Genomic DNA, 13,663 nt, shown 5'->3' on the forward strand with positions numbered 1-13,663 from the left:
CCGCACCTCCAGTGGAAGGACCTCTGCCCCCTGGGATGCAGTCCCCACGCATGTGTGACCTAGCCCTCTGGGCAAGCATACAGGCCGAGCCATTCCACGGGCCGGCAATGCCCAGGCAGAGAAGTCAAACACCCACATGAGGCCGATGTGCTCAGGCCCTCCCCCGACCCCCATCCCCAAAGGGGAGCGCGCACACCCGAGCGCCAGCGCACACGCGCGTGCACACACACAAAGCACACTTGAACTTGTTTATCAACTTTCAGTGTTTTTCCAGGGCTCCTGGGGCCTCAATCTGCCCTATGTTTCGCCCCCGCACCAGTCTTCGGTTACTTCCTGCGCAGAGGAACTGGCCTGAGCATCTGAAGCTTCTGGACTGGCTTCGGTCAAGTGCGATGCTCCCTCATATTCATCTCAAATTCTTGATGCTCCCTGGGAGGGTCAGACACACCGAGACGCAGACAGACACACACGCACACAGGAGGAGACCCGTGAGTACCTTCTCTGGGCCATAGGTAAGGTTGCTTCAGGGTTTGAAGGCCCTCCCTGGGAACGGCGGTCCCTCTCCCATGCCACTCCCTGCTGCTGACTGTGATCTCCTTACCTTTCCTCCACCCATGTATTCAACTAATCTGTGCACCCTGGCCAGTGCTTTCGGCGTGCCTGGGGGCGGGAGGAAAGGAGCTGCCTATGGAAATGAAGGGTTCAACGGTGGTGTCCAGACCAACACAGAAAGGTGACAGGGCGGCGGGGTGAGCCTTTGCGCCAGGATACCCACACGTCTCTGCCAAGCATGACGGGAGGCAACGTTGGTGGGCCTAAGTGTAAGGCGGTGCTAGGAGACCTGAGGTTGGGGCTCATGGCCCCGGAATGACAATTCCCCCAAGTGCAGCTGCCGAGCCGCCTTTGCCTCTCCAGCTCTGCTCATGGATGCTGCCTGGCCCCGCCGGCCTCAAGATTCCCCAGGCAGAAGCCGTTTGGCACTGCACTTGTCCAATCTCCCTCTCTGACGGTGATGCCCTTTTGACCCGGGGTCCCTGCGTTGGAGAGTTCCTCTGAGCCTCAGGGTCTCCATTGGTGGAGCCGAGGTTCCACACAGCCCCATGGCGCACATTTCGGCATCCACACCCTGGGTCCCTCACCTGTCCTCCTCTCGGTTCCCTCTCCTGGGGCCTTCTATCTCATGTAGTACTGCAGGGGGTTGGGCCACAGGTCGTCCATGATGATCTGGCAGGGGAAACGGGGCAGGGCTCAGAGGCCCATCCCAAGCAGCCGGGGAGCCCAGCAGGGTCCTTCCCGCTGTTTGTCACAGGGCCCCACCTCGGCTATCCTGCTAGAGCTGGCAAAGCTGGGGTCAGAGAACCAGTTGAAGAAGTTAAGACTGGTGTTGTGGTCCCTGCGACTGTAGGCCTCCTGTTCATAATCCTGGTGCCACTGGATGGGAGTGGAATGAGAAGGCCCGTACCCTGCCGGAAGACAAGGATGTGAGAAGGCACCGGGTAAAGAATCGGGTTCGACCCCCCTCCTGTCCCTGTGGCCGCCCATCCAGGCGGCGGCCTCTTACCAGCAGCGCTGAGGACATACTCCTTCACAACGACTTCATTCCGGAAGTAGGGGTTCTTGCGAAAGAAGAGCAGGATCTGGCGGCAATCACGGGGAAACCTGAGATCCTCCACCTGCCGGGTGGCAGAGTGGGGGAGACGGGGGTGAAATCTCTGTCCAGCAGAACCTCCCCGTCCTGACTTCAGAGATGGATCACTACGGCACGCTCCCCACTCCCGTCCCCCGCCCCGGTCTCAGTCTGCCACGCCAGACCTTCAAATCCGTCATGTAGCCAAGGAGGCCTTCATCTTCCTTACTGATCACGGCTGACATCTGGGGGTGGTTCACAAACTGCTGTGAGTCAAGGACCCTCCGAGGGCTGGAGATGAAAGAGCTACAACAACAGAGCAAGTCTGGACAGCGGCCGGGCACTGCCTCCCCTCTGCTTCCCCGGGTTGCATTCCCCCCCACGGGCTGCGTCAAGGCCCGCTGGGTCCCCACACGGGATGCTGCAGATCTCGGCACTCACACAGGAAGCTGTGCATGCTCAGAGACCACCCCTCCCGCCCCACACTCCCCTCCCCAGCTCATCCTCCTGTGCTGACGGCCAGACACAACTAGCTCATCTCCGGACAAGCACACGTTCCTGCCTCAGGCTGAGCAGGTGGGCACTCACAGCCACTGGCCTGCTGCGTTACCCCGAGGGGAACCTGAGCTTTGCCTCCAGCTGTTTTGTGAGAAGAAGCCCTGCAGCGGCTCCTAATTCCTAATTCTGAGCTGGACCTCTGCTCCTACTCCCCCACTGGTCTTCCAGTGCCTCTTGCCACATCAAGAGCACTCTGAGGCCCACAGGCCCCACCCCACCCCCAGAACGAGGATGTTGAGGCTGTCGGGATCACCAGGGCATGAGCGTGGCCCCCACACCGCGGCGCGGCCGGGGGTGTGGCTGGGGTTGAGGGGGGTTCTCCAACCGATGTATTTTGATACTCAACGGCCCCCTCCCTTCAGTTCCTCTTGCTCTAGCCCGGCCACATCCGGGTTCCTCCATGACAGCGTCAAGGATACAGCCTTGGCCCAGAAGCCAGGGATGCCCCGGATAAGGGCGCTTCGGTGTTCCAGGTGACGCTGCCGCCTCCGACAATAGCTCAGTCTGAGCCGAGAGGAGGACCTGCTGGCTTGTTTATTCTCGGGCTCCAGCTCTGACTGCAAGGCCTCTAGAGCCTCGAGCGGGAACGGGATCGGACCCCGCCGCCCCTCTGGCTGTTCTTCCCCTTTCTGCTTCTCCTGCAGCTCCTGCGCCCCTTCTTCCTCCTTCTGGCCCTCCTCCCTCTGGTCCTCGTGCTCAGCCTCCTCCTCAGCCTCTTGAGCCTCCTCTCCCTCCTCAGGCTCCTCGCACTCCCCAGCCTCCTCTGCCTCAGCCACCTCCTCTCCAACATGCTCCTCCTTAGCCTCCTCCACCTCAGCCTCTTCCACAACAGCCTGCACCTCAGCCTGTTCCTCCCCCTCCTCTTGCTCAGCCTCCTCAGGCCCCTCCACCTCCTCCTCTTCCTCGGGCTTCTCTTCCTCCTCCCTTGGCTCCTGCTCAGCCTCCTCAGCATCCTCCTCCTCCTCCTCCCCCTCCCCCTCCGCCTCCTCTCCCTCACCATCCCCCTCCCCCTCCTCCTCCGACTCCTCAACCTCCCTAGCCTCGTCTTCCTCCTCCGTGTCAGCCTCGTCTACCTCCTCCGCGGCCTCCTCCGTGTCCTCCTCGTCCTCTCCGTCCTGCCCCTCCAACAAGGCCAGTTGCAGCACCAACCTTAGGTCACCCACCACTAGGACCAGCTCCACCACCAGGATGGCATCCTCTCTCTCCCATCGCTCCTCCCCTTCCCGCAAAGCCTCGTCTGCCATCCCCACACCTAGGGCCTTCAGCGCCCCCGGCGCGCCCCGGGGGCCTCTATCCCCGGGCACAGACACCTCGTGACCGGCCCCTTCCCCGACTGAGGCAGGTCCAGGATTCTGGGGACCGCCCCGCCTCCCCCGAAGCCCGCCTCGCCACCCCCGGACCCTGCCTCGCTGGGGCAACTGCGAGGGAAAGGCTGGAGGTGTGAGCGCAGGCCTCCGCAAGCGGCTCGGCAGGTGGGGCTCCGTCCGGCGCCCAGGGGCGGCGACCGATAACGGTCTCTTCCCGGAGGCTTCCGGACTCTGGGACGCATGCGCACAAGGGCCTGGGGCCAGGTGTCCAAGGAGACGACGTCGGCGGGGCACCCGTGCGGCCCTGGAGATATCGAGTCCCTGAGGCACGCCCAGGACGCGGGCCGGCCCCCGGGTCCCACCAGTCGCACGGTGGTGGGCGTGGCCGCCACCGGCCCCGCCCCTCGCCCCCACGGGAGACAGCCATCCAGCAAGGGAGCCCGCCGGTGCGCCTCCTCGGGGGTGGCCTCGGGCTCCCACCCGCACCGACCCCACCCCTCCCACCCCCACGCCGCCCCCCAACACCATCCGCACCCCACCACCCCGCCCACGCCCCTGCCGCGGCCTCGTCGGGCGCGCCCTCTGCCTGGATTTTCTACCAACAATGCGAAGCTGTCCCTCGCCCTTCCCGAACAGACTCCTCTGAGACTCGGGACACTGTGTGCACCACCGGGAAGCCTGGTCCAGTGTGCGTGGAAATGGTCAGCCCAGGCCCTGGAGTATTCATCGTGCGATTCCAGGAGACAGAGGCCCCGAAACCGCCTGCCTGCTCGGCGGAAATGTGCGGCTACAGTTTGTCCCAGCGCATGCCCTTTGCTGGTCAGAAGACGAGCGGCGAAGAGCGCTCTGTCCACCGGTCTGCCTGTCCTTTCCTCACGCTCTCCTCTCCGTCCTCCTCTCTGACTTTGGCTTCCGGCGCTCTTTCTCTGACCCCTCTGGCCACACGGCCTCTGGAACCTAAAGGCTTCAGGAAGGAAGACGCAGATGAGTCTCGGAGCAGCTCCTTTCCCAGGAAATCAAAGCCATCTCCCCCTCTGGGACCGGCAGCCAGGCCGGTGACCCTCGAAAAGGTGCCAGGTTGAGGGCCCACACAAACACACGCTCACACGGTCACACAGGCACACAGTGTGTTTGGCATGGAGGACAGAGGGACGCATGCCTTTTCCTGGAGCCAAGAGCATACAGCAAAGGGGACCCAGTTGCCCGTCTATGAAGAGGAAGTCTGCGCCAACCCTGTGGAGAGGACGGCAGAGGGATGCTGTCCGCCAGGTGGAGGCTGTCTGCCCTTTCGGTGACCTCAGTGCCCACTCTTTGAAGGCCAGGCAGCAAGGGGCTGAGCACGGCACCCAGGCGACAGGCAGGACGAACGCCTGCACCACCAGCGACGGACTGTCTTCCGTTGCATTCTGCCAACTGCACAAATGCCCAGGGAAGGGGTTCCCGGCTCGTCTGGCCTGCAGAGGAGCATGCATCCTCCCTAGCCTTCTCCTCTCTCGGTCCGCCGGGTCCGACCGTGAGTGGAACATCAAGCCGGGCCATCACAACGCAAGATCTCGCCCACAAATGTGGTGAGAGATGCCCAAGTGTGCTTCGAGCCTGCAAAGTATGTTTGGGGCCGTTGGTCTGGTGCCAATGCAAGCCTGTCTCCAGGCATCACCGACAGGAAGGGGCTTCTCACACAGCCCCCCTCCCCCTGTCTCACGCGGGAGAAGCGTGCACATATCTACAGGTATCGTGCACGACTGCGTCTCCATGCATTTCCACCAGAATGGATTTCATATGCACACCCACATTCTTTGGACCGTGTTTTTCATCTCTTCACCCTTCATTTGGATGCTGTCCATGTCCACTCCCAGTCCCAGGTGACATTCGTGCAATGAGAGACATCTGACATTGTCCTTGCCTGGGAGGGAAGGTGAGAGGGGCCACACGACAAGAGGTGTGCGGCCCGGGAAGGAGACTGAAACCACTAGCTATTTCCCACACCTGGAACCATCTGTGCAATCAGCACAGATGGGTGGTGTGCCTCACACCCGCCTGACAACTCCAACCCCTCCCTCCTTGCCTTGGCCCCTGTGCGTCTGTGCATCGAGAGGGGAGACAGATTCCTGAAGAACCACAGAATGCACACGAGGCCTGTGTGTCCGGAGGGATGTGGCTACCCTCGGCCTCTTGCCCCTTTCTCCATAATCGGCAGAGCTGGAAATCCTGCAGGCCCTCTCCTTTGCTGACTGGGTCCTACACACGCGCATATACACACGTGTGCACATGCAAATGCTTGGACACACAACATAGACGGATAGCGTCTCGACACACAGGTGTGTGCCGGTGGCCGCTCACACTCACAATCACATGTGCCTGGAAACACACAGAGACAGGCACCACAGACACGAGCCCATGGAAACACACACACAGGACACACACCCACACACCCGGGCTTGACACAGCAGATAGAAGATGGCCGCACACACGCACACAGACACAAAACCATGCAGACAGGCACCACACTCTCTCTCTCTCACAGACACACGTGCGCACACACACATGCACATAATCTGCGGCCCATAGGCATGCATGTGGCAGTACACGTCCACTCCCATGCACCACTGTGCATGCACACACACTCAGGTCACATAACACACAAACACATGTCATGCAGACAGGCATGCACACTTGCCCGTACAAACACAGACACTTGCGCTTGCAAACACATGCACAACACTCACAAAAGGTCTCCAGCACAGCCATACATGTGTGACCCGGCACTAGCACACACACCCCCCCTCCGCCCAAAAAGTCACACACACACACGCACAACAAATACACACGGTCTTAGGCACACATCCATTCACAACTGGCTCTCACGCAGACACATGTACACACACCTGCCCTCAGGATACCCACAAGTAACAAACACATGGTCTGTGTCGCATAGGAATGTACACTGAGCCGCTCCAACACACACATATGCACGTGCTCACGCACACGCACACACTCACGTGACACAAATTCTCTGGTTCACAGGCATCTGCAGTGAGCTTCCCAATACACACGCACACTTTTGCACATGTAACCCCACACCCACAACATACACGAACGGTCTCCAGTACAGAAGAATACACAATTGGCCCCGGAACAACATACACACACACACACACACACACACACACACACACACACATGGCCTGTACAGCACAGAGACACTGAAGGAACACACACAATCTTCAGTACACAGGCATACACCTCTGGTCCCGCACCCTCAAACACGCACACCCGCACACGAGCTCGTGCCAACACACATACATGCAACGCACACACACCCATACGTTTTTTCAGGACACAGGTGTGCTCACATGACCTCCCAAATACACACACACATCCTAATGCAATACATACACACCAACCACGCAAACAATCTCTAACACAGAGGCATGACAGGTGGTTACAGAATGTGTGCGCAGTCGCACGCACACACACACACACACAATCACACAAAGGCCTGCAAACACACAGACACACAACAGATACCCTCGCGCATGCCAGCACACATACACTCAACACTCACATGAAAGGTCTCTGGCACATGTCCATACATACGTAGCCCCGCAGAAAGTCACACACCGAGGTGCGCCTGAAAACACACATACACGCCATACACCCATGGCCTAGCCCAGACAGCCAGGCAGGTTTCCGCTCGCATGCACACACACATTCACATGCACTGGGTAACAAACACAACACACACATGGTCCCCGCACACAGGCATGCACACTTGGCCACACAAACAGACACCACCGCACGTGGGCAAAGACACACTCAGGAAACACACACCCAACACATTTGATCTCTAGTACACAGGCATGTACACTTGCCAGGAACACACATGGCCGTGCACATGACACACACACACACACCTAACACTGGGAAGCACACACTGTAACCGGTACACAGGCACTCACACATTGCCGCACACATACACATACACACGCATACAAACGCACACAAATGAAATAGGACCACACATGGTGTCTGCACACAGGTATGTGCACATGGTCACCCCCACACACCCGTCCATGTGCAAACACACACTCAGGCAACACCCACCAACTCACAAGGTCTGTGGCACTCAAGCATGCACACTTGGACACACATATCAACACATACGTCGGCATGCAAACACACACACACAACACATAAATACTCAGGGTCCCTACACACTGGTACGCACACAGGGCCTCGCAAACACACATACCCGTGCACCCGTAAACACACCGCCCCGATACACACACCAAGACTCATGGTCTCCGGTCCACAAGCATGCACTCTTGCCACACACACATGTGTGCATGCAAACACATACACACTGCACAAACATACACAATCCCCGGCAAAGAGGCCTGCTCAGCTGACTGCACATGCGAGCACACACACACACACACACACACACGCACGTGCTCACACACACACCCGAACGCAGATCTCCCTCACACACAGCCCACTCACAAACCCACAGTGCCCACCACTCACACCTGCCTTCCCTCGCACGTCCTTGGAACTGCCCCCTGTGGGCGGGTGGTGAAGCGCAGGAGGGCATGTGTCCACAGGGATCGCCAGGGACGGCCTCCTCCTTAGTCCTCCCGGTACACATGGGTTTTGCAGTGCTCCTGACCGGACACATGCATGGGAGCGCATCACAGCAGTGCGGGGCCCACTTGCAGGAGCAAGGGTACTGGGCCAAGTTCCCAAAGCGGTGTCAACGCGGCGGTACCAGGAGTCACCAGGCCACGAGGGCCCTGCTCTCCAGGACCCTTCCCCGCCTGTGTGCCCTGCCCTAAAGAACAAGGCTCCCGTGAAAAGTGGTCTGCCTTTTCCAGTCCTCCTCCCAGACCCTTCCTAGTAAGGGCGGTGCTCTGTCAGCATGTTTTTCTGCTGGTAAAATATTTTATTTCACTTTAAGTATTACACCAGCCAAAGAATGTAAAAGGGATGAAAGGAAAATATTTTCATCTTTTACAGTACTTAAGTCATTGGTTTTAGCCTTTTTTTCTTTTTTAAGGTGTTTAGAGGTACATATTTCTTTCTAATTATTGCTCTGCCTGTAGCTAACAAATTTTAACATGTATCATCAGTATCATTTGGTTAGCAATATTTTCCATTTTTTCTTGGGATTTATTCTCTGGCCTATTTATAAGTATTCTTAATTTCCAGTGTTCCATTGTTCCAGAAATATGTTATTATTATTAACTTCGCATATGATTCTATGATGGTCAGAAATATGCTCCAAGATTTCAGTCTCTTCAAATTGTTTACAGAGTTTTAAAAATCTTGAAATAAATTCATATTTTGGGTGCCTGGGTAGCTCAGTTGGTTAAGCGACTGCCTTCGGCTCAGGTCATGATCCCGGAGTCCCAGGATCGAGTCCCACATTGGGCTCTCTGCTCAGCAGGGAGTCTGCTTCCCCTCTAACCCTATCCCCTCTTGGGTTCTCTCTCTCACTTTCTTTCTCTCTCTCAAATAAATAAATAAAATCTTACAAAAAAAGAAATGCATGTTTTGTGGTTTGATTTATTGGTTTATAAATGTCAGCTAGTCCAGGTAGTTAACACTGGTGCTCAGAATTTGTGTATTACCTTTTTTAAGTGTGTATATTTGGCCTATTATTTGCTGAGATGGCAGTATTTCAAATCTACTGAGTGCATTTACCTAGTTTCCTTATATAATCTGCACTTTTTTACTTTATATACTTGGAAACTTCATTATTAGGTGCATCAACACTTATGATGGTTATGTCTTCCTAATGAATCAACTTGTGTCTGGGAATAACTCTTTCTTCTGAACTTAATATATATGATAAGAACAGAGCTACTTAGTGTTTTTTTTAATTAAGTGAAATTCACATAAAAGTCACCATTAAATTATGTATATTTCATTGACATTTAGTCTTTTTCTAGTAGTTTCAAAGATTTTTTATCATCTCCACTTACCCCTATTGACTTGTGAATTGTTCTGCTAAGAACATCTGTGTACAAAAATTTGAATACCTGTGTTCAATTTTGGGGTACATAGTGTTACAAAAGTGGGTTAAAGATGACCCCTGTGTATTGATCTTACATTATTTACTGGTTCGTAGCATGCAGAGACAGCTCAAAGCCACTGGTGCCAAACTCGAAGTCCCATTGTTTTAAATACAGCCAAACAAGAATATTTTTAGTCATTACAAGTCCTCTGCTTTGCTTACCTGATGACACTGCACCCACCATCTGCTAGGCACAGGTAAGACAAGCCCTGGGGCTATAGAACCTTCTAAGTCCTGCTGCCCTTTGGAACTCTCTGACTTATAGTTTCCCTGCTGTGATTCTGAGTTGTATCACCTAGACACATAAGTGCTTGCTGTCTCTCTCTCTCTCTGATTCTCTCCTCCTGAAGAATTTCCTTTCAGGATGATGGCCCAGACCATTGTCTCTGAAAAATCTCAGGCTATGAGGGACTTCCTTCCTATCAAAACACCACCTGAATATAGCTCCTTCTGTGCTGTCTTCATTTTGAGGCCCTATCAGCTCCCAAATCCCTGATAGAACCAGTGTAAGGATGGATTTTTTTGTTTGTATGTGATTGGTATGGAGTATATCCAGTAAGTGGCCAATTGGTTGACTGATTAATCTGGAAATGTCAAGATGCCAGGACATAAAACTTAACTCCTCTGCATGAATTTGGTATGGCACTGCCACACACTGTTCTGCACTCTAATTGCCATGGTCTTCCTCTGTGTTTGATTAGCCCGGTAAACTAGGAGTGCCAGTAGTTGAGTGAACCCACAGCACTGGGACTGACTTTGACAGTGAGAGGAATCTGGGAAGGATGTCAACCCACATATGTGGGTTCTCCCTTGAGCAGGCCTGAAAATTGTTAAAATATGTGAGACAGAACAAGAAAAGGGAAGGAATACATGCTTCTGGACCAAGGTGGGCTGCACCTGATCCCATAAGCATAATCCGCTGAATTAGGAAGGATCTCTCCACTGGCACGCCTGTGATTCATAATGTTGTGGGAGACAACTTAAAATCTTTGTGCCTGGTAACAGCAATGACATTTAAAAGAACTGTCACAATAGAGATGCTGGGGTGGGCAAAGACACAGGGAGGACAAGAGACAGACAGACAGAAAGTTCTGCTTTTTTAAGCACAGCTGGGGAGAGCTGTCTTTGCAAGCAACATGTTCTCATCTGCTTTGGGGACCTCACCATTCTAGGCCCTCTACAGACCGATACCAAGACGCCCAAGTCTTGGCCTGAGTTGCTAAAGCCTTATTTAAAGTGACTAAAGGCAACAGAGCTTTTATTCTTGCCTCTCTGAACTCTGAAGAAGGTGGCTCTCTGACTGAATTGCTGCTTCTAACACTTATAGCAGCTTCTCTCCAGGATACTATCCAGAAGAGGAGGTAGGAGCCCAATTCCTGGGAAAACAGTCAGAGGGGAGGATCCCGGGGAAAAGAGTGACCCTCTGAAAAGCAGTGAAACAAAAGAGACAGGAGGGCAGAATCGTCAAGGAGAAGATCATTCTCATTTGGAGGAGGAAATCATGTCTTTTTATTCTGAGGCCCAGTCTCTCCTTAAGGGTATAATCCAAGAACTCTTTGCAAAAGGGCCTGCCCAGCTGTGTAGAAGTAATTCCGGTACAGTGAGGTCCAATTAGCAGGACTAAAAGTGAGTAATAGGCTGCCATAGTACAGATGGAAAAATCTGTCCCTGATAGAGGACCTGCACAATTACTGTGGAAAGTGGAAAAAACATCAGGGGAGGCTTTAGCTTATCCATTCCACTAAAGTCCACTAAAATCCTCACAATGGTACAGGCAGGTTATGACCTTTATGCATGACATCTTACTCTGTGGACCATACAATACATAAGATGGCAAGTCTGTCCACATGCTGGGCTTGCTTCTGCCAATCAGGTTTTAGTACACATAGCATAATCGTCTTCCCTGGCCAACCTCCCCCATAAACCTCACGTATCAAGATAAACTTAATTTTATGTGCCATGTTGGGTAGGCTATGGTATCAGCTGTTTGATCAAACACTAGCGTAGATGTTGCTGTGAAGGAATGTTTTAGATATGGTTAACATTTACTTCAGTAGACTATGAATAAACCATATCATCACCCATAAAATGAGTGGGTTTCCTTTAGTCAGTTGAAAGCTTTAAGATAAAAAGCTGAGGTTCGGGCGCCTGTGTGGTATCGATGGTTGAGCGTCTGCCTTCGCCTCGGGTCATGATCCCAGGGTCCTGGGATCGAGTCCCGCATCGGGCTCCCTGCTCAGCGGGCAGCCTGCTTCTCCCTCTGCTTCTCTCTCTCTCTCTGTCTCTCATGAATAAATAAATAAAATCTTAAAAAAAAAAAAAGCCGAGGTCCCACAGGGAAGAAGGCATTCTCCCTCCAGGCTACCTTGGAACTCAAGACCTTGACAACATTGGCACTTTTCTCAGTCTCCAGCCTGCCCATAGATTTCAGTCTTTTTTTTTTTTTAAAGATTTTCTTTATTTATTTGACAGAGAGAGACACAGCGAGAGAGGGAACACAAGCAGGGGGAGTGGTAGAGGGAGAAGCAGGCTTCCAGTGGAGCAGGGAGCCCAATGCGGGGCTCGATCCCAGGGCCCTGGGATCATGACCTGAGCCGAAGGCAGAGCTTAATGACTGAGCCACCCAGGCGCCCCCCATAGGTTTCAGTCTTGCTAGCCTCTACAATCATGTGAACCAATTCCTTAAAATCTCTCTCTCCGCCCCCCTCTCTCTCTCACCCACACCCCTACTCTCTTTCTCTTTCCCCGTACCCTCTTTGTTTCTCTAGACACATTCTACAAGCACTGTATCCCTGAAGAACTGTGACTAATACAGATTTGGGTAAAGAGGGTAAATATAGAGGAACAGAGACTTGAAGATGAGTTTCCTGAAATTTGTTCCCTAATGATTTTAGATTTGAAGGCACTAATGATTATTTCCAGTAGGAAAGAGAGCATGAAATAAAGTGGCAAGGGAGAGATGGTAAACAACCTCCACCAGATACTCCTAATCAGATACTTACAGGAAGTAAGATTCTGGGTGACAAAGTATCTGATACTTTGAACCGTTTTGTCAGACTAATTAGTTTAATGGGATTGGCTGGCTAATCCTGTAGGAGAGGAAAATGTTTTCTCTATCCTCTTGTTGTTCAATGTCTGGGCCTAAAAAACCAACTGACAGCAGACCCTTTAACGGAGAAAAGGCATGTAAATTTACTTAATATACAAGGTTTCACCTTATTTGAGGGAGCTTCAGAGAGGGAAGAGGAAACCCTCCACCCAAACAAAATAAAACAACAACAAATCAACAAAGCTTGGAGGCTTTTATACACCATTAGGGCAAAAGAGGATCTGATTTAACGAAAAGCGACAAGACAAAGGAAAGGGACTTTGAGCTTCAAACGGTGGCCGACTGTGGGAAGGCAAATACAGGAGTTAACTTGTGATAGATAAGGCCTCATTAGTAAGGTTTGTCTACATAGACTCTTTTTCAGTGCTAACTCTTCTGCAGAGGTAAGTGCAATGGAGTGGCAGGGGCAGGATCACAAAACCGACTTAACGATCTGTTTTCAGGCAGGTAGGGAGAGGGCAGAGAATCCATACTGTGTCTCCCTTTCCTCCATTGCCTTCAACTCAAGATAACTCGCATGCCAGGATGGTACATTTTGGGGTGGTGTATTCTGATCTCCAAAATTTCTCCTAACTGAAACTTCATGTGAAGCCTACATATTAAAAAATCCAGTTGATGACTGTGGAGAGAAGTTTTGGGAAACAGCTGAGTGGCAAGAGAACTGTAAAGGAAGAGAAGAATATAGATTAGAACAAGAAGAACCAAGCAGGAAAGAACAAATTCAAATCGAGTTTTCCACACCTCATTAAACCATTTTCCCAATCCTGGGGATAAGTCAGTCCAACAAAATGGCCAGTGGAGTGTGATTATCTTGTCTTTTAAAAGGTATAAATTGGACACGATTTATCTCACCCAATTAATATGGAAACTGCATTTTTGTCACCAACGGTTGCACAAGGTTCTCCCTGCTAGGCTACTAGCATATTCTTGGCATGGTGATATTGGAGCACATCTGAGACTGAACTGTTAACTTCTGACGGGACTGT

The 13,663-nt window shown here is 52.8% G+C and overlaps 1 protein-coding gene across 1 annotated transcript; it reads right to left on the bottom strand.

The window, feature by feature from the left end:
* Window positions 1-232: 232 nt before the first annotated feature.
* On the bottom strand, window positions 233-3,429 carry LOC118356654 (testis-specific Y-encoded protein 3-like). The gene is made up of 7 exons (XM_035725947.1): window positions 3,209-3,429; window positions 2,605-3,136; window positions 1,813-1,890; window positions 1,562-1,673; window positions 1,318-1,463; window positions 1,140-1,224; window positions 233-429 (listed from the first exon to the last, which is right to left on the bottom strand). The coding sequence occupies exons 1-6, from the start codon at window positions 3,427-3,429 to the stop codon at window positions 1,174-1,176; spliced, it is 1,140 nt and encodes a 379-aa protein (XP_035581840.1). The 3' UTR covers window positions 233-429; window positions 1,140-1,173.
* Window positions 3,430-13,663: the final 10,234 nt, after the last annotated feature.

This window comes from Zalophus californianus, chromosome Y (assembly GCF_009762305.2).
Source record: "Zalophus californianus isolate mZalCal1 chromosome Y, mZalCal1.pri.v2, whole genome shotgun sequence".
NCBI lineage: Eukaryota > Metazoa > Chordata > Mammalia > Carnivora > Otariidae > Zalophus > Zalophus californianus.